Below are 21,868 nucleotides of genomic sequence, written 5' to 3'. Positions count from 1 at the left end.
AGCCCAGGGAAGTCCACTGTCTCGGACGCTTTCCCTCCCGGGTCTGGGGTTGATTCTTACACACCTCAGCCCCTGGCCACTGTCCCCTTCACGGCGCTCTGCCAACCCCCCCAGCTACAACCCACAAAGGAAGCGCTCACGTACTCTATCAGGTCGGGAAGGGCTTTGTAGATGTCCTCATCGCTGACGCTCTCTTCTGTTGGGAAGGGCCTGGGGGGAGGGAGGGAGAGAAAAACAAGGTGAGCACTCGGCATCCAGCGGGGCATTGCCTCTCATGAACCGTGTCAGCCCACCTGCCGCCAGCGCGGGCCGGTCAGTCACCACGTCTGAGACAGCGTCTGGCATTTCTCCCAGTGTGGCTGGGTCTGGGGGTCCCCGGGGAGACCAAGCACCTGCTACCCCAGCGCATCAGCAGCAGGTGTGCTGGTCACCCAGTCCTCGGAGCAGCTGGGGACAGGCTGCTGTGCTTAATGGATTCCCCACCAGCCACAACTCTGCAGGCTCACCTCCTGGCAGAGAGCAGGCCTGCCTTCAACACCAGCTCTTCTCACTTTCGGATGCTGATGTGACTGACAAATGACTGAGTAGCAATCACCCTTAACAAATAGCTGGGTGGCAATCACTCTTGATAAACAACTAGGTGACAATCACTCTTGACAAATAACTGGGTGACAACCTAATAATGAAAATTATTAGAAGGCAAGAATACTGCGCCCTGTATATATGATTATTGACTCTGATATATTTTTCTACTTAGACTTATTAGTAAAGGTGTTCAAGTTGTGTGTGTTTTTCAATTATTGGGTAAATGAGTCAATCGGACCTCAGGGAGAATAGGATGTTTTCTCTGCTCCCTGTTCAAAGGAAATCACTGTCATTGATCCCCTATTCCCAGCCATGAGCACCCTTTTTGCCTCATGCTTCTGTGACACATTTGATAACACGCACATAATGCTCTAAATCCACGTCTAACAAAGTCACAGAAATCAGACTACAGAGGCAACGTGTTACTTTTTTTTACATGCCACCAGCATGTGTGTTTGCCTTGATGAATCACATATATAGAAATGTTGAAGGGAGTTTTAAAAAAAAGAACCAGGTCAATGAGAGTCACCAGTAGAATGAGAACCATGTTTGGCCAACGGGTCTCATTCAGCTCTGCGAATATGTTTTTAGTTGCTCAGTGTCAAACGCGTGTTGGCACGTACATACCAGGCAGCCTGCATGAGTGAGAAGCAGTCCTCGCGTGCAACATGCTTTGCAAACAGTGACTACTGAATAAGCCATCGTTACACTGAACATGGGCCGCGGAGAAACACGCTTACCTGATTCCCGTGGCCAACGCGATGGGTGTTCGGGAGAGTCGCGATAGCGTTTCTATCACCTGAGAACAGAGGGTCGTGTTCATTGAAAGTGTATTTCAGGGAAGATACGTTCTTTTCACAAAATAGTAGTTTAGCAATCTAACGTCAACAATGGCAGCAGACGCGTGAATTTGCAGATGCCAAAGAGGTGCAGAATGGAAGAGCTGGGAGTGACAGTATAAACACCTTCGGCATAATTTTGTCCCTTTCTTGAAGTGACCCCACTTCAAATGCCCAATAGCCACACAGACAGCAAACTTTCCCATCGTCACAGAAAGTTCCACCGGTCAGCCTGCTGGGTAGCAATGTGATGGAGCACGTGGGCTCTGGGGCCAGACCCCACGGTTCAAATCCTGGCTTTACCACTTATTAGTCACATAACCTTGGACAAATGACTTAATTTCTCCGGGCTGCAGTTTTTTTCATCAGGATACGGCATACAATAATAGATTATTGTAGTCGTTAGATTACTGTAAGGATTACAAAGATAGCACATGCAAAATATTTCAATGGTAGTCATTCTTGAAAATCTCCAACTTGAAGAAAATCACCTTATTCTAATTCTGTGTGTTTCAGGAAAAGGAGTTGCTTGTATGTACCCCTGCTCATCTACCTGTTTCAAGGTCCCTTAAGAAGACATACCCAGCCATGGCTGTAGCATTAGTAGCTAGTAATTTTCTGTTTTGACACTGTGGTTTCAGCAGTATCACCATGCAATCAAAAGGGAACTAGTATTGCTATGCATTTTACTATGCTATTATTGGGGAGATTTTCTATGAGAATGACCATACATCCACAAGATGCATTTTCTGTTCCTTTTGCTTCCAATAACCAGAACTATTCACAACCTGTCCCCCGCTCCCCCTGCAAAACTTGAGTTTGACGTTTCCATACAACTGTCCACCAGAGGGAGCCAGACAACAGCACTCCATCACTTTCCTCCTGCGGTGAATGTGTTTATAAAGTACAAGCGTTTCTGAAAGTCAGCAAGCTGCACCGAGCATTTCCCACTACTTGGTGATATAAAAATAAAGACACAGATTCGGAGGAGAGGAGCATGGCAAGAGGCTATGCAGCATGCCTTAGAGAGCACCTCCCAGGACCCTCTCTCGGTTCCGGGCCCATCTGATTGTACACGGAGCACCCCCTCCCCCCTGCCCCACCTCCCCCTCCCCGTCCCCGTTAGCTCCAAGTGTAGCCAAAGCAAACAGGGACTGTTCAGTCCTAGTCGTGTCTGCAGAACAGCGTGTCTGCTGTGAAGGCAGCGTGGCCCCTGTACAAACAAGTACCAGACCTTCAGGCCCCTGCCGCTGGAAACGCCGACTCCAGAATATTGACGAATATTGACGGAACAAAAGAGCGCCAAAGGCAGGAAAGACGACGCTGTTTTCCCGGAAATGTATTCACTTCTAAAAGGCTGCCTCAGAATAAGATGAAACTGTGGCCATTAACTCCAGAAAAGGGGGTAACTAGTCAGAACACGTTCAAGGTAATAACAGTCCAACAACCAACTATTAAACCCACACACCTTGCGCTTTCTTTACCTCCGTCTACAGCTTGTTTGTTAACATGGTGGCATCTGTAAAGAAGTGACAAAGATTCCAGGGAACATGAAAAGGAGTCAGTGTGGGAGGCAGGAGGGGAGGTGGGCAGGGCTGCTCCGGGCTCCAGAAAGAGGGTGAGACCCCGGAACCTGGGAAGGATCGTGGAGAACGGCTAAGAAGGAAGGCGGCAGGGTCCAAGCTGCATTCTGAGAAGATCACTCAGCAAACTGAAGGCCAGGCACTCAGGCAGGGGGACGTGGGGTGCAGACAAGGCACCAGGAGACGCTAGGGGTGTTCGCCATGGTCCAGGTGAGAAACAGGAAGTCTGAGCTGAGCCTGCAGCGGTACAGACTGAGAGGTGACAAGTGGCTGACGCCCTGGGGAGGGAAGGACCAGGACAACTGGGGACGGGGGTGGGGGTGGGGGTGAGGGTGGGCTGTTAAAGCCGGGAGGTGGCCAGCTGCCCTGCCACCACCGCCCCTGGAGAGCTGGGGGATGCCCCTAGCAGGATGCTCTCCGCCTCTCTGGGCCCCTCCACGTGCTGACCAGGTCCACCCTGAACTCGCCAGGCCGGGCCCTCCTCCAGGGCCTTCTCTGACCGTCTCCCACCTGCAATCGGGTTCTTGGGTCCCCATGGGACTCTGGACATAACCCTGCCCTAGCACCTAGCACCTTTATTCGCTGCTTTAACTATTTCAAATGGACTCCTGCTGATTTTGTCAAAATGAAATAACACGGTAACACATAAGAATCAATCCCCCCTACACACGCCTCTTCCACCTGCTGCCCACAGGGAGCCAGAGCTCAGAATCAGGTGTGACCTTTGCAAAATTTTTTTCTTTTTCTTTACAATTATTATTTTAGGTAAATGTGTTCCTATTACACAGATTTTTCCACAACATGCTTTTGTCACTTAACAATATATCACAGCCCTGGCCAGATCGCTCAGTAAGGTAGAGCATCATCCCATACACCAAGATATGGGTTCAATCCCAGGTCAGGGCACATACAAGAATCAACCAATGAGTGCATAAATAAGTAGAACAAATCAATGTTTCTCTCTCCCTCTCTCTCTCTCTCAAATCAATAAACTTAGCAACAACAAAAAGACAGTTGTGTCAATACACATAGATCTACTTTGTTGATTTTAATGTTGTATAACATTTAATATATGTAACACAATGATTCAACCATTCTCCTACCATCGATGTGTGGATGCACTTATGCATTCATTGGTTGATTCTTGTATGTGCCCTGACTGGGAATCGAGCCCACAACCTTTAATGCCATCACCACCATCATCATCAGTAAAGTAACAAAATTGAGATTTGATACTTCCTATTCTCACACCCCCCCTACCAGGAAAGACCCAGGTGGTGGGCAGAAACCCACACCGAGTACTGCCGAGTCCACCGCAGCCCGGGGAGAGCAAGGCCGGCTGTCCCCTCAGCTGGGGACAGAGCCGGGGGCTCCAGCGGCTTCTTAGAAGCGGTGACCTTGGCTGCATACGCAAGGGCCATGGGGACTTCCTGGATCTCCATGGGTCTGCATGTCTGTCTGTCCGCAGACGCCTGATGGGCCGGAACGCCAGCCTCTGGCCCCCTCCAGGCCCCAGCCCCACCGGCTCCGGCGCCGTGAGGACACTCGCGGACTTCCTGGCACTGCTCGGTCTGAGCAGCCTCAGAGTGGCCGTTTCCGGAGAAATATTTTCCAACTTGGTTTACAGTGGACAGTGTTCAAGCTCTCGGAGATGAGGTCACTAAGCAAAGTTTTTCTAAACCAAACAGTCGTGCCCTTGTCTCAGGCATTTATCTCCACAGCACCGAGGGCTTGCTGTGTCTGCCTTCCCGCCCCTGCTCCCCGCCTCTGAAGACCCCACAGGGCATCTCCCCTGCCCACCTATCTTCCCGCCCCTGCCCTCCGCCTCTGAAGACCCCACAGGGCATCTCCCCTGCCCACCTATCTTCCCGCCCCTGCCCTCTGCCTCTGAAGACCCCATAGGGCATCTCCCCTGCCCACCTGCTCCTCCCATCCCCACAGTCCCCCTCTGCCTCGCCTGGCTATCCGCTGGGAGACTTCTCCTACACACCCAGGTCTAAGTCCTCCCAACTCATCCTTGGAACCTCAGATCCCACTCCTCCCGCCCGCCCTCCGCTCTGCCTTAGTCCACACCCTCTGTCTCCTGCCTCAGTTGCTGATTGACTCCAGCTCGTCACCGTGTCGCAGAAGGACCGGCCAGAGGGTGAGATCCAGGCGTCAGTTAGAAAAGTGCTTCTGTTCCGGGGGGGATGGCGGGAGGGGGGGGGAGGCAAAAGGCAGCCCTGGGACAATAGCCGACCCAGAACTCTGAGGAGCCTCCGACGTCCTTGTGAGCGGGTGTCGCCCATCAGGGCTGCTGCCTGAACCTGTGTCCAGAGGACCCACCAGGGCGGGGCTGGCCCAGAAGCAGCCCGGGCCTTTTGACTCTGCCTTGAAGAAGCACTGAGTGGAACTCAACTTCAGAGAAATGTTTCTTTAAAAGCAGCAGAATGTGCCCTGGCCGGTTTGGCTCAGTGGAGAGAGCGTCAGCCCCAGGACTGGAGATCCTGGGTCCGATTCCAGTCAAGGGCACATGCCTTGGCTGCAGGTTCCCTGGCCCTCGTCGGGGTGCATTCAGGAGGCAACTAACCGATGTCTCTCACATCAATGTCTCTCTCTGCCTCTCCGTCTCCCTTCTACTCTCTCTAAAAACCAATGGAAAAATATCCTTGGACCATTATAAACTGATGAACAAAAACAGATACAGAGTCAGAACAGCATCGAACCGACTGTCAAACTACAGCGGGAAGGCAGGGGAGAGTTGGGGGGGGGGGCGGTAAGAGATCAACCAAAGGACTTGTATGCATGCATATAAGCATAACCAATGGACACGAGACACTGGGGGGTAGGGGAGGCCGGGGGAAGGTCAAGGGAGGGAAAAAAGGAGACATATGTACCACTCTTCGTAATACTTTCATCAATAAAACAAAATTAAAAAAAATACAGAAAAATATCCTTGGGTGAGGATAAATAAATAAAAATAAAAGCAACAGACGGTGCTAGTTGGGCTTTCTCTTTCCTCTTTGTAGGGAGCGGGGCAAAGGATGGCGGGTCGGGGTCTGGGAGCGGCGGGAACGGGCTCTGTTGTTCCCCTAAAGCAGCACGCACGTTCCCAAATCAGGAGCCAGCGCCGGACTTGAATCACTTACAGACGTGCAGCGCTCCCGCAATCGGGCAAGACATCATCTTATCACACCCTGAACGATGCTGATTGATCTCAGAATCCACGGGCTTGTTTAGAAAAAGGCTTTCAACATACATATTTAATAAGGTCTCCAAATAGAGATATTTTCCCCACTGTGCTGGGCGGCTTGGCTGACACCGGCGTTCCCAAAGCTGTGATGCGAAACGGTGCATCTTTGGTAGAATCTGGGCCTCGTGTGGGGTGAGCAACGTTAATGCTGAGAAAGTGCTCGCGACCCAGGGCCGTCAGTGAGCAGGGGAATCACGCGGAGGCATGACGAGAACACGGCAGGCCTACGAAAGTGCTTTTATGAAAAGTGATTAGAAAAAAAAAAAAGACAAAAGCAGTGAATGTGCATAAAACAGCAAACTTCCAAACAGTCACGTCCTCTCCGAACGGCTTCTCCAGCGCTAAACATTCTTTTCTTGCAGTCTGATATTTTTGTTGGCATGTGAGTTTTTCATGACTGCGAGGTGGGGAAAGGAAATGATACTCAGTGTAAAAACTAAGGAAGAGTCTGTCCTTTTAATTCGGCTGGAGGTCACTTTTGGGCCCTGCTCTCCCGCCTCCCAGTGAGCACACATCATGACACAAACCCCCGGGAATGACCGCCTGCCCCCACGAGTCACCCTCCGTTCAAAACACTATACGCAGGCCAGGAGAGGCCCTGGATCTGGTCCCGACTCACATGTTGTCCCAATGACCCAAAGCATTTTTTTTTTCAATATAACATGGTGTTTAGGGCTATACTTTCAAGGTCACAGTATCCACAGAGCTAGCACTACATTAACACCCTATTGTTGAGCTTCTCCCCAGCTTCTCACAATGACAATGATAAGAATTCCTTTTGTATCTAAATATCTGCCCACGTGGGAGTGCAGCGCAGGCTCTGGGAGGGTGGAGATGGGGTGGGGAACACAATGAGCCAAGTTGAACAAAATGGAAAATCTGATCCTCAACTTCGTAAGAAAATTAAGGGGCTCCAACCAGCCACACAATGTTTAAAAAAAAAAGAACAAATTTGGAGGACACACAGTCCTGATTTCAAACCTTACTGCAAAATTATAGTAATCAAAACTGGTAAGGCATCAGAATAAACATGCGCCCACTGGGATATCATTCAGAGTCCAGAAATAAACCTTTAAAGACATAACTGATTTTCAATAAGGATGCCAAGGCATTTCACGGGGAAGGAGTAAGCTCGTCAATAAATGGTGCTGGGATGCCTCACACCATATACAAAAATGAACTCAAAATGGATCAAGGACCTCAACAGAAGAGCTAAGACCAAGAAGACGACATGTGGGTAAGTCATTTCCTGGGATTCGGCATTGAGATCTGACACGAAAACACACGAGCAGAAAAGAAAGAATAAATTGGACTTCATCAAATGACACTGTAAGGACAGCAAAAAGAAAACCTATTAAGATGGGAGAAAATATTTGCAAATTATGTATTTAATAAGGGTCCACTCTCCAGAATATATTAATAACTCTTACAACTCAACAAGAAGATAAACCACCCAATTAAAAAATGGGCAAAGGCACTTGAATAGGGACTTCTCCCAAGAAGATGCACAAATGGCCACTGAGCACAGGGAAAGATGCTCAACATCGTTAGTCATCAGGGAAATAAATGCCAATCAGAACCGCAATGAGACGCTTCACACCCATTAGGATGGCTATCATTCCTTCAAAAGGTGAGGATGCAGAGAAACTGGGAGGATGCAGAGAAACTGGGAGGATGCAGAGAAACTGGGAGGATGCAGAGAAACTGGGAGGATGCAGAGAAACTGGGAGGATGCAGAGAAACTGGGAGGATGCAGAGAAACTGGGACCCCTGTATGTTGCTACTGGGATGTAAACGGGGCAGCTGCTGTGGAAAGAAAGCAGTTTGGCAGTTCCTCATAAAGGTGAACAGAATTACCATAAGGCCCAGCAATTTCACTGCTAAGTATGTACGGAAAGAACTGAAAACAGGTCCTCAAATACCCGTACACACGTGTTCGTAGCTGAACTAAAGGCTGAGAGGTGCAAACAACCCAATCTCCATCAAATAAGTGAGTAAACAAACAAATAAATACGTATTTGCCCATGTGTCTATTTATTGCCTGATGGTAAGGTCCTAACAGTGAAGTTCTGGGCCAAAGGGCAAGAACATTTTAAAGGTCCGTGGATACCGCGAAACTGTAGGGCCTCCTTTTGTACACGAGCAGCAGCGTCCCTGCAAATCAGCTGTCCCCGCGGCTGAGGCTGAGCCGACCCTCCAGGAGGGGGCGCTGTCGCACTAGCAGCTTGTGCCTGTGATCCTTCCGCGTGTCCGGGGGCGGGCGGCTTTCTCCCCCTCAAAGCAATGCCTGCAGTCCCTTCCCTAGCACTGCCTGTCAGCTCAGCATGTGCTGAGGTTACGGTGCTCGGACACAACCCAGGCCTCTGGGAAACCGGCCTACTTAACTCCCCGTGAGAAGAGCACGAGTGGATCAGACAGTGAACACGTGCAGCACGGGAGAGCCCACTTCCAGGGAGAAGGGAGGGTGCTGTGTCAGCCCCGGGTGTCCGACCCCCGCCTCCCCCCAGGACCCTCCACATGGCATCTGGACTCGGGGTTCCCATTGCACCTCTAACTTATAGTCACATCAAATCACATTGGATTAGCTTGTGCAACACACAGGACCCCATCCTAAATATTACGAAAAACAAAGAAACCTTATAAACCAAGGACCTTATCGACTAGGGAAAGAATCCAGAACAATACATTCAAAATGCACTGAAAATGAAGGGAAAATATTTAAACAACATTCCAAAGCAATGACAGCAAACAGTCCACAGCGGCACTAGCTTACACAATCAATCAAGATTACAGCCCATTTTATGGGCCAAGTCCCGTTTTATCACACGCCTCAGAACACCGAACCTGACTCACATGCTTCTTTCCCAAGTGACCCAAACGTTATGAAAGTGAGCATCACAGCAATAATTTATAAAATCCCTTGCTATTTTTGTACATGACAGTGAGGAAAATTACTTGCGATATTTTTTAATATGCTTTGATTGATTTCAGAGAGAGGAAGGGAGAGGGAGAGAGAGAGAGAGAAACATCAATGATGGCACGCCCCCTACTGGGGATCGAGCCCACAACCTGAGCATGTGTTCTGACTGGGAAACGACCTCCTGGTTCATGGGTCAGCACTCAACCACTGAGCCACACCAGCCGGGCACTTGAGAAATTGGTAAGTCAAGCTATGGCATAATTTATTGGTAGTAGAAAATGACATGATATAGTAAAAACAACACATTTTCAATTATGAAATGTTAGTTTATAGATGTATAAAGACCTTATTTTCTGTAATAGTCTCTCCCCGTTAACAAACATTTGGCCACACAAAGAAATCCTCCCCACTACACCTCCAGCAGCTAAATACCCTCACACCAAGCCACACAGCCACGCTCGTCATGAATAGCTGTCCGAGCGCCACAGGCAGAGAAGGGCACCTGGGGCCAGGGTGGTGGCAGCAGGAGCGGCAGGGGGCCTGGTCTGCCTCTGGCAGGTCTGGGCAACGGGGAACAGTGGCCACAGCGAGGCCCCTGGGGTGGAGAAGACGAGACACGAAGCTGGCCGAGCTGGTCGGGGCCGGATTTTGAGGAGCCTGCCAGGCCGTGTGGAGGAGGTGAGAGCTTTCCCTGCAGCGGGAGGAGCCCCCGGAGGCACAGGAAGAGCAGAGGAGAGGCCGGTCAGAGGAGACAAAAGCAGCGGAGGAGGCAGGTCAGCAATGACCGCGGCCGGCCGTGGCCCAGAGGGCAGGAGTTCGCCCTTCACGGGCAGAGGGTGAGGAGGGGGAGGAGAACGCTCTCAAGTGGCGGGCAGAGCCCAAGAGGGCAGTGGCCACAGGCGGGACAGAACCTCTCGGAGCCACCATAAGCCTACAGTTATGCTCGGGCCAAAAACTACAGAAGGGAGAGAAATGAAGGGGGCAAGGGGAGATGCATGTATTAGTGAGTGGCTTTCAAAGGGGAAAAACGCAATTTACTGCTCCAAGCTCGCTCTCTGGACTCAAGTCCACACTCTCATCAGGCATCTGGAGATTTCAGAGCCCGGATTCCCAAGGGCCACCCCTACAAGCTCTGTGCGCCGCTCACGTGGAGGCAATTAATTCAGAAAGGATCACAGGCCCACACTTGTCACTAAATGGCACAGAGGGACGCTTGACCTGAGCAAGGGCTGTGACCAGGTTGCCACCTGGGTCAAATTCAGGGGCATGAGGGGGCGGGGCAGGCTGGTCCCTCCTCAGAGGGGTTCTGAATGGGTGATGAGTCAGTAGCTCAGGGACACACCCAAAGGCAAGTCTCCCAGAGCAAAGACTATCCATCCCCGTTTAATCTCAGTCTCCGCGGGCTCGACGCCAATCAATGAGGATCCATCCAGAACGAGGACGTATTCTCCTCAATTAGCCTCAGTGGACATGCACCCCCAGCATCTCTGACCATCAATGCTGGTCCCGCTTTCAGCAATAACCACTCAGCACCCACAGACTCAAGTGTATTTGCTTCCTCGGAAGAAAGACTAGATAAACAAAATATGATATATTCTATATTGGTATTAGCTAAAATAGTGAAAAGAATGAACTAAAACTGCAGGGTATCCCAAAAAAATGGATACACACGGTAACAGCTGATGGCTCAATTTTGAAAATGAAATGTATTTTAATAAACACTGCCTTTATAATTATGCAAAGTGCATGTATCCATTTTTGGGGGGACACCATATATATAGAGAGATTCGTCTCAAAAACATTTTTTTTCAAAAACATTTTTTAAAAAAATAAGCTGAATTATGTCATTTTTGCAAATAATAGATGTATTTAAAAGACACAAATAGTATCAATGACATTTATGAATATAATAATCTATATATATAAAAGCCAAGCGACTGGAACGATGGAAGGACCAGTCGCTATGAGGCACACTGCAGCAGCCAACTGGCCTGATAGGGGGCGGGGCCGACCGACCAACCTCCTGCGTCCCCTCCCCGCTACCGGCCAGGCCTGACCGAATTCGTGCATCACGCCTCTAGTGAGTCATAAAAGCACAAAACAATCACACAGGTGAAAGCTAAGGATATTCCCATGAAGCCCGATCTCCAGGCAGCTGTTATTCATCTCCCTCTTGATCCCTCTTACCATTTCATTCTCATCATTGGGTCAAAAAAATAAAAAGGAGTTTATTCTATAGGCCTCCACGCAAGTGCCTCACTTCCCCAAGGAGTTTGATTCTTTTAGTCAAAATATATATGGAGTTTTTGTTCGGCTAGATTTTATGACACCAGAAATGCTAGAAAGAAATGACCTATTACTGTCTAGATATTTTTTTTCTGTTTGTTATCTTAAATACTAGAGGCCCGATGCATGAAATTCATGCAAGAGTAGGCCTTAGCAGCTGCGGCCGCTGCCTTGATCCCAAGGCTGCAGGCCCAGCTTCGTCCGGAAGGACATTCGACTGTTTGGTCTAATTAGCATATTACCCTTTTATTATTATAGATTAGTGATCTGTGTTTTCCACTCAAGGGTGGGGAGGAAAGTAGGCTACGAAATTTTCTGAACCTTTGACGCAGGGATGGAGTTGAAATAGCAAAACATATTTCATCAAAGAAACCAAATAGTTTGTCTTTAACAGCTTCACTTTCTCCTTCAAAATGTATTACTAGCAACTTCTTACGAATAGGGACTATTTTTTCTCTTGGTAGCACACAGATTGAACATACGTCCACAAATTTTCAGCTCTGGGGAGAGAGAGAATAAAAATGATGGGGAGCATGGAAGCTTTAGCTGCATACAAACAGCTTTTATACCCAACAAGAAAAGAAAATAATATGAAACAAATCTAACTAAGTGCTTATCTCTGAAGCTTTAGCGATGAGTGTGTGGGTGCCTCATATTGTACTTGTCAGAATAATAGAAATATATCACTTCTAAGTTTTCAGTGGAAAAAGAGAGGGTGGGGGAATTTGCTACAAAGCTCTCTGAGGGCCTGTGAGAATAGCTGCGCTGTCCGGCACTTCCTCCTCAGGCTGTATCAGAGAGTGTGATGACTGCAGGATTAAACTCTATGACAACAGTTTGAACAACAATGCCTGGTCCTCTCCTCACGTCTGGGGTTGCCAGACAAAAATAGCTGACCCTCATGTTTCTGGTGACCAATTCTTGAAAATCTTTCCAGCCCAATACACTTAGAAAACAGCAGTCACTATCCCTTTTCGTTGACAGCGAGGGGCAAGTGTTCATTACTACCTGTCAGCAGAGAGGACACAAGGCCAACTGCCTGAGGACTTCGATGCCTGGAAGGCAGGGAGGAAACGCCACCATCTGTGGACGTCATGTTGAGAGTTGCCTCTCTGGCTCGTGAAGCTGTCTCTGGGGAAAGCCTATATAATAAAAGGCTAATATGCAAATCAACCGAACGGCGGAAGGACTGGTTGTTATGACGCGCACTGAGCACCAGGGGGCAGACGCTCAATGCAGGAGCTGCGCCCTGGTGGTCAGTGCGCTCCCACAGGGGGAGCACCGCTCAGCCAGAAGCCCTGAGCCAGGCTCACAAATTAGTTGTGATCAAATCGCCCTTCTTTTGCTTGACCACAGATACTCAACAGTGGTCTAGAGAGCTCTGACCAGCCGCTCAGACTTACACGAGAGGTCCCTGGCTTAGGTTTCCTAAGGGATTACCCAATCTTTCTACACCAGTATTGGGGCTGTAAATCTGGGTCGACTCGTTGTGTGACACTGTCCAAGTCAAACCAAAGCCCCTTACCCATCTGCATAGCCTGAATGCGATCCCCTCGCCTACCTGCATTCTGTGAACAGGCCGTGTGAAAACACAGAGTCACTATCACTGCTGAGCCCTAAAGGGTTAGAATCAATTCTGAACATAAAGTCGAGGAGTGAGGGTTATTTATACCAACTCAGCTCTGCCTCAAGCATCAAGTACGCCATTAACGACTAACAGCACTTTTGTTTCTCGGTGGGCATTTCCTTTACATAAGCCACAGTCCGGTACAGTATTTCCTGTGAAAGAACCACATCTTTTTTTGTCCTCAAAGTGGAGGCATCTGGCAGCTGAAGTCGCAAGTAACCTACCAAAATTAGTTCCACTTACTTCAGCCCAACACATCCACCCAAGACCTCGACTGCACATAGGAACACAAAACTAAACATTTTGAACCTTGATTTTTAAGGCTTAAAAAAACATCATTATAATGCCAATGTATGGCTTCCATTTTGTGTAATATAATTAAGGAATGTATTGAATGTCAAAATAGATTGCAGGCCTTCTCTGTATTTTGATAGGTGAAGGTAATGAGTACAAGTTTAATATAATCTTTGGCATTGGTGTGTGTACAGCACTGTATTATGAACAAGGATCTAGGTGAACTACGAGTTAAGAATTTCACCTCCTGTGTGCTCATGAGGTCCAGCCAGGAAATCTGCTCCCTGCGGGCCTAGCTCTCCCTGGGCATCAGTGGCCATTACTTTGGGCTCTGGGATCTGTATCTCTCACTCAGAATGAGGGGCCTTCCCCAGGGCCCTTTCGAATGAGCTTGCAGCCTCTCCGGCTGGAGGTCTGCTATTCACACACCATGCACATGTTTTATTTCATTGAAAGAACTAAGATCTAAGTAAAACCTAGACGGACGCACTCCATGTGAATGTAGCAAAACTACCTGTCACTCCTTCACGGAAGATCACGGCCTCCATCCGGGGGCACTTCCTCTTGGGCCAGGGATGGGGCTTCAGGATGAATGTCACTCAAGGCCAAAGACATCACTAGGTGACAGGAAGGTACAACAGGAGAAACCAGCCAGCCCTCACGTCCAAAGTAAACACCGGGCACATTAGAAGCAGGCTCCTGTCGGCTTCTAATTTTATTATGCCAGGCCATTTTTTAAAATATATTTTTATTTATTTCGGAGAGGAAGGGAGAGGGAGAGAGAGAGAGAAACATCAATGCTAAGAATCGTTGAATAGCTGCCTCCTGCACGCCCCCTACTGGGCATCGAGCCCACAACCCGGGCATGTCCCTTTGACCGGAATCCATTTTGGGATCCTTCAGTCCGCAGGCTAACACTCTATCCATTAAGCAAAACTGGCTAGGGCTATACCAGGTCATTTTTAAGGTAGCTGAGATAACTGTGCAAATAAATTTTAAAATATATGCAAAAATACTAGTTTCTAGCATCAACCAGAAAATAGCTAACCAGGTAATTTGTAATAGATTTAAAGACAGAGAGAGATAGAAAAGGGAAGAAAAACTGTACCCAAATATCAAGAGTGGGGAGGTGTCTGAGTACCAAAATGACAAAGGCAAAGAATATCTAGAAGAAGTTAAAAGAGGAGCTTTCTCCCATAGCGAGATGGTAAAAAACACCTCGAATTTAAGAGAAGTAATAACTGATTAGAGGCTTCGGGGGACTCCTAGATTTTATCTTCATCTTCAGACCTCTCAGTTCATTATTTCTGAGTGGGTTACACTGAGTATTAAATGTTCTTTCATCTAATAAGATGGACTCTGGGGCTTCCATTCCTTTTAGCTTTTAACAGTCGGTGGACTTGATACGCAGGGGTGGAGAAGTCGGACAACCACGGGAACCTGGGAGTTGCTCCAGCCCAAGACGGAGAAACTGTTTTGTGAATAAGATCCAATTAAATAAACACTCGGTTAAGTGCTCTTGGAAACCTACAAGGCCAAGTAAGGAAGGCTTGCTTTGTATAGAAGGGCATGTCTGTATTAACTCAAGGCCAGTTTATTTCAAAACTAATGCCAGGGACTTTCATTTAAAATCTTTACCCAAAAGAAGTACAAGTCTGACCACAAACGTTTCTAAAGAACTTAGGTGGGTTTTTTTAAGAGTATTAGGACTTATTTCCAGTATCGCTTTCAAAATTGTTCTTATGAACAATAAGTGGAAAATAATGCTTTAAATTTATATATGAAATCGATCCCAATATAATAATACTGACTTGATATCACCAATTTGCGGTTACTGGAATTGAGTGACTTGAGATTGTGTTAGTACTATCTCTGATAAAAAGGATGGCTATGAAATATTGAAATGCAACATCAACAAAGATAAGCAGAATTCCTGTGCAAATACATGCTGGTACTTAAAAATTATCTCCCCTGTATTTATCCCAAAGTTTATTCCCAGTATTTCCCCTCCAGAATGGTCTTCCCTTTCCTTCTTCCCATTCACCGCTAACCTTCACAGCTCATCTCCGGCTTCATTCCATCTGGAAACTCGTGTTTTCAGCCCTCTGGGTCACCTATTCAATTCGCACGCTCGGATAGGTTCTTCCCTGAACCCTCACGGGCAGGTTTTATCCATGAGAATGTAAACACAGCTCACACGTTAAACCGCTACAGTCAGGGTATTCCGGCTCCCAACATCCTGCTAGCATTGTAGGCGCCAGGACACTCGGAATAGATTTAAAGTGATGTTAGAAGTATGTTCAAGTGGCCACAGTAACAACCAAAATTGTATCCGCCCTTTAGGGGGCAGCTCTGCCGAATCTGGGTCCTGAATTCGCCCCCGGTTGGCCAAGCTCCTGGAAGAGGCCTGGCCGGTGGCTGACGTGGGGCCTGCCCCGAGCCTTGCCTGGAACACCTGCTCAGCCCGAAGAGCTCACGGAACTGGGTCAGGGGAGTCACTGAACCGACCAGAGGCGCTGGGGGCAGGTGCAGGCGCCCAGGTCTGAAGCAGGAAGCCTGACAGCAGAGCGAAGGGCTGACGAGGACGGGGCCACCATGGAGGCTGACTCCAGTCCCGGAGGGCGACACGGTGACACAATAACAACATGTATTTGGTCTTCCTTCCAGGCTCCCAACGCTGAGCTCCTAAAACCCTGTGTGTTCTGAGGGAAAGGCATGACAGGGACATCTTCTGTGGTGACAGCTGGCCTTTGACCCCCACCCTGACACTGAGCTCCTTAACCCCTGGGAGTTCTCAAGCCATAGGAGGATTTGGGGAGCTAACAGGCAACTCTCGCTGGGCCCCTCGATAGCCTCAGGTGGGAGCTGGCCACCAGAAAGGCCCAACCTTGATAGGAACTTTCACCCCACCCCAGCCTCAGGGGGCAGAGAGGAGAAGGGACTGAGCTGAGTACCAGAGCCTTCTAAAGAAAGCCCCAATGGCAGGGGCCTCCAGGTTGGTAAACACATCCACACATCAGAGGGTGGCACCCCCACTCCAAGGGACAGGGGGTGCTGCCCTCCGGGCCCTGCCAGACCTTGCAGGTGCACCTCTTCATCTGCCTGTTCATTCCTGTCCTTCAGGGCGCTCTTGACCGACCCAGCCATAGCACCTGAAGTGCCTCCCTGAGTCCTGGGAGCCTCGCAGCAAACGATCGGCCCTGAGGAGCGGGTTGTGCAAACGCTCGACTTCGTAGCCACGTCAGACAGCAGGGCGGGTACCCTGAGCGGACACTGGGGCTGTCACCTGAGGTGGGAGCAGCCTGCGGACTGAGCCCTGAACCTCAGGGGCTACACCGACGCCAGGAACCGAATGAAAGGTACCACACCTTGTTGGTGTCCAGAAAGTTGGAGACTTTGTTGGGGTGGGGGTGGGGGGTGGGGGCGGATATCACGTATTTGATGCCAGAAGGTGCTAAGAGCAAAAACAGTTCAGAAGGAACACAAGAGAATGGCCAGGGAGAAGTCAGTGGTCCTCTCTGGACCTCCGTCTCCTCCTCTAGAAAAGTAAAGGGTTAGACTTGGAGCTGTCTCAGGTCTCCTTCAGCTTCTACATTCACAGAGTGTCCACCGCAGCGTCCGCAGGGCAATGCGAGTCATGACGCGGACGTCACCTTCGCGGGTGGCTGAGCCCGCTGCTCTGGTCGGGGATGAGCTCCCACCCTCAGCAGGAAGCCTACGGCGACCCGAGAGGCATCCCACAGACCCCCTCCCGCGTCTTCCCGGCAGCATTCTCAAACCCACGGCTTTCACTGTTAACTGAATGTTTGTGTGAGAGAACTTCAAAGGCAACGCTTTAGGGACTTAAGGGTGTTTCTTTTCATTTATGAACGCGTCCCACTGACCAACCACAGGCTGTAACACAACCGGTGTCTTAACCCCTCACCCGAAGCAGCTCGCCCCCTCCTCCTCCCAAATGTTCTATGTTTTCTAAGGTGTTTTATGCTCCCATGTCCATATTTAAACCACGAACATTGTTTAAATGTTCACATTTAAACTAAAAAGAAAATCATAGGAAAGTAAATTGAGCTACGCTGACTAATGACCCTGCCCGGGCCCTGACCAATCAGGGGAGACCACGCCGAGAGAGCACGCCTGCAAAGCTGAGGAATCTTCTGTGGAGACCCTCCCCCAAGATTCCCACCTGCAGGAAAGGGATGCTCTCAGGACAAAGGGCCAATGCCACTCCCTCCCCCCTCTCCTCCCCCCACAGGCGCGCATCCCCGAACCTCCAAGGGACCCCATGAGACTTGCAACCAGGGGAGCAATGGGCAGCGGCAGCTCATCCAGGCTCAGCCCCTGAGCCCGTGTCCAAGGCCCCTTTTCTCTGACTGCCCAGTGAGCCACAGCAGCCCGCCTCGGCGCTCTGTTGCTTCTGAGCCCTTCCTTGTTGCACTGTCCTAAGTATGTTTTTGCTGCTCTTATGGACCCAGTACCCTTTGGCTCAGTGCTGTGGAGCCCTTCCCTCTCAATGGTCCCATCCCCCATCCCTTTTTCCTTAAATAAATTCAATTCTTCTTTATCCACCATCTGAAATGGCTATTTCGCGGTCCCCACGCACCACCGACTTTAACCTTTCAGTGTTATCAAAGTTTTCTTTCTTTGAACTTAGAAAACGATCAGAATGATCAACCATTTTTGAGGGTTTGCTTCCTAACCGTGAACTCTCCCTGCTATGTCCAAGCCTCTAACAAAGTCTATCACGCCCGCTTCCTTTCGGGTAGCTGGGAGGTAGGCAGCTCCAGAACCTGGGGGAGAAGAGGTCCCTAGCATTCCAGGCGGTGACGCAGCAACAGCAGAAAAGACGCAAGGTGCAGCCGGGATGGAGCCAAGCCGCTGCCCCCCCCCCCCCCCCCCCGGAAACTGAACAGCCCCGCAGTCCCAAAGTCAGGGGCAGGCGACAGGAGGCGGGGGGGGGGCGGGGGGGGGCTTACTCTGAGCCTGCATGCACTTGCTGTGTCGGCCTCCCCTGGCCTTGAGAGGATGTCCTCTGAAATGGTCTCCCCCATACCTATTCCGTTTTAATTCAATTACAATACCGAGCCCATCTTAACCAGGAAAACCCTAAGGAAAAAACAAAAGCCAGTCTTATGTCTCAATAATAAACTGCATGTTACCGTTCATTTCACTTGTGCTGCCAATTAAGGGGAAAGCATTGTGTTCGTTTGAGACTTGGCTCAGGAGGAGACGGTTTCCATCTTTATTTGTAAGAGAAAGAAAGAGTCGCCCCGCGCGCTGTACTTGTGCTCGGTGAGGGCTCTTTAAACGCACAGGAAGTGAGAGGGAAACAGAAGGGACCCCGCAGGACGCTGCCCCGAAGGGAGCAGACCCTGGAACAGAACTCCTGCCAGTCAGGGTGGAGCTGGAATGAAGCAGATGATAAATAAGTTGTTTTTTAAAAATGTATCTGATGTCAACCTTCAGCGCTATCAGCTAAAGGTACTTCAACAAACGGGAATTTACCCACCAGCAAAGTGCATGGCTGTATCAATACAGTGCTTGTGCCATGTAATATTTTGAGAACTAGAGAGAAATTGCTTCCATTTTATTCGCTTTGCTATCGTCATAATTAGCCAGTTTATTGGTATTAATAATAGGAAGAGGGCAAGGGGGAGGCCAGATAGTATAAGCGTGGTCATCTGGGCAGCTTCACCAGGCAGCTGCAACTTCACACTCCCCAGGGAGCCGCCGGTCCATTCCCTGCAGATCACTGGGGGAAGGGATGAACAAAGGGGGGATGGGTGCATGGGCAGTGAAGTTGGGGTGATGCAGGGAGGTGCTTGCCTGGGAAACAATGGGCTGGCTAGATGGGTGGAGCCACTGCAAGTGCAAAATCCCCAAATGCGCTACTAAAAAGAGCGCCTGGTACCCACCACCTTGGGTGCTACCATCGGCGGACAAGGAAACAGCATGCAATGTTTTCCAAAGCTCTTATGCCCAATCTCTGGCTTAGAATACTTTTTCCTTTCCAGACAAAAGAAGAGTCTAGAAAATAAACTTAAATCTATCTTTGACACCACAACTCACTATTCTTGAGGAAATTAAAAGTTGGGAAGGCCGACATAACAGTATTAAGCAGTAAGTACTAATGTGTATTCATTTGTCAAGATAGAATTACAATTTCATAAAGAATCGGGTAGATGTGCCCTAGCTGGTTTGGCTCAGTGGATAGAGCGTCAGTGGACTGAAGGGTCCCAGGTTTGATTCCGGTCAAGGGCACATGCCCGGATTGTGGGCTCAATCCCCAGTAGGGGGTGTGCAGGAGGCAACCAACCAATGATTCTCTCTCATCATTGATGTTTCTATCTCTCCCTTCTTCTCTGAAATCAATAAAAATATATTTAAGAAAAAAAAAGAATTGGGTAGATGAGTACAGACCTTATGTTAATTAACACACAGCCTGCTAAAAGTGAGCCAGATTTGTGACCGTGTGGATTTTCAAATAAATAGTCAACACTCTATTTTGGTTGACGAGCCACGAGAGGATTTAACCAAGGACAGGCCCGCCAATCCAGGAGACAGAACTGGAGGGCTCTGCATGACACAAAGCCGGGTCCCCTGACTAATTCCAAGAACTTTTTCTCTTACAGAAACAGAAGTAGTGCCGCTGCTGTTTCCAAGTTCCCCTTTTATGTTGAAGGAAAAACATACGCCCTACAACACACGCTCATTTGGTTCTAGTTTTACCACAGACACACAAAAAACAGAAGCATGCAGAAAATATCAATTCCATCATCCACACTGACAGCTCTTCTCATTTTAAAACAATTACTTATCTTCTTCATAAGCCATCCAGAGCCAAAATATTGGGTTAAACCGCGTAAAACTGCAAGTGTGTCAAATATTAGCAATTTCACATGGTTCAGCCTGCATGTAATGCAGTTCTAATGGGTCACAAACGATAGCGAGGCTGCTGATTATTACGGAGCCATCCGTAGTAAATGTTTCATGCATGTTGTTTTATCTACATTTTCCTCTCGTTCTTGTTTGCTTCCGCAGAGAAATTCAGTCCATACCCTGACCTCAAAGGGATGCACACTACGCAATGCAAACAGTAGTGAAAGAGAGGTTTCGTGTCAGGAAAGGGGAACAGTGGGTTCATAAGAAGTCACTGCCTCTGCCCAATAATGTTTAAACATATATTTTATCAGCTCCCGTTTTTTTGCACCCTCTCATGTGTTAGGCATTATGCTGAAAACCTTATATACAACGTGCATCTGTTTTAAGCCTCTTAGCAAAGTATGTGCATATAACAGTGGCAGATAAAGCAGATGTCTAATGTTCACAACTGTTTTGAATAGTAGTCTTTCTATAATTCTGTAGGTTTATTTCTGTAATTTTTTTCATTCTGAGACTTTGTATTTTGTTCTGTACAAGGTCTACTGGACACAAAGGCTTTGCGGCTAGTTCAAAAGCTCGCTTTCTGAATTACGTTTTTGTCCTGACTTTTCAGGACAGCTGGGCGATAACTTTCATCCTCGGATGCGGGGGTTTGGTGACAGCCCCCTTTCCTCCATTTAGCTTCTCATCACTTCCTCGGTTTGAAATGTTGTAATCGTTAACTGCTCATGTGATGTGTGCTGTCTTGATAAGATATTTCAAGTTATTCTCAGATTTGGGCAGGTTATAAACAAAATGGAAAGATTTCAGAAGAGATTTAGCGGAGCATGATAACGATCTTCATGTGTTTGAGGGATTGTCCCATAGAAGAGTTATGAATTAATTCTATGCTGTTCCAGGGTCCATGGGTAGAAAAATGGATTATTAATGATGATTTTCTAAATAATTCACCATCCACTAATTGGAACTGTTGCTCCGTGGGAAACTTCTGTGCCCTAAGAATCTTTCCGGTACTACAGAAGGCAGTCTACTGTGAGCCCAGAGCAGTGTAGAAAAGATGGTGTGTGTGCCTGGTTGCTTATTTATCTACCAAAATGTCTACTTACTTATGAAAGTCTTGGGGCAGGCTACTGACCAAATTCCAAGTGAAAACAAATGTTTTGAAAAAGCAATGTTCATTAATACTGTCTCCCTTTTATTACAGTTCATAGTAGTTTCACTATCTACAATGTCATGAAATTATACTTTATTAGCTCTCTAAGAAATTGTGCTCTATCATCTGACAGTCAATAAATCCATGCTTTTCTGCTGCTTCCTCCCAAAAACCTAAAGGCCACTAGAAAATCAGCAGCAGTGATTTTAGTAAAGCGATGTTAAGCTTCAGAGACAGCAGGGGCAGACGCAGAGTTCATTCCGACCTGGATCTGGCCATCAGTGCATTTTTGTAACTTTACCCAACCCACACCCGATGCTATCAATCATCATTAAAACTTGACCTAGACTGCCCTGGCCATCTGCTCAGTGGATGGAGCGTCGGCTTGTGGACTGAAGGGTCCCTGGTTCGATTCCAGTCAAGGTCACGTACCTGGGTTGCGGGCTCAATCCCCAGGCCTGATCAGGGCA

The 21,868-nt window shown here is 48.5% G+C and overlaps 1 protein-coding gene across 3 annotated transcripts in view; it reads right to left on the bottom strand.

The window, feature by feature from the left end:
- VAV3 (vav guanine nucleotide exchange factor 3) overlaps positions 1 to 21,868 on the bottom strand; it is a 163,723-nt gene that overhangs the window by 110,730 nt on the left and 31,125 nt on the right. For all 3 annotated transcript variants that reach the window (XR_009449880.1, XM_059674535.1, XM_059674536.1), the window contains exons 3-4: positions 1,326 to 1,384; positions 145 to 210 (exon numbers count right to left, since the gene is read on the bottom strand). Coding sequence is in view for 2 of the 3 variants with exons in the window: in XM_059674535.1 (XP_059530518.1) it covers positions 145 to 210; positions 1,326 to 1,384 (125 nt within the window). In the remaining variant the exon portion in view is untranslated. The remainder of the gene's footprint in view (positions 1 to 144; positions 211 to 1,325; positions 1,385 to 21,868) is intronic.

This window comes from Myotis daubentonii, chromosome 18 (assembly GCF_963259705.1).
Source record: "Myotis daubentonii chromosome 18, mMyoDau2.1, whole genome shotgun sequence".
Lineage (NCBI taxonomy): Eukaryota > Metazoa > Chordata > Mammalia > Chiroptera > Vespertilionidae > Myotis > Myotis daubentonii.
The sequence above is the reverse complement of the archived record's forward strand: the minus strand, read 5'-3'. Positions and strand labels throughout refer to the sequence as shown.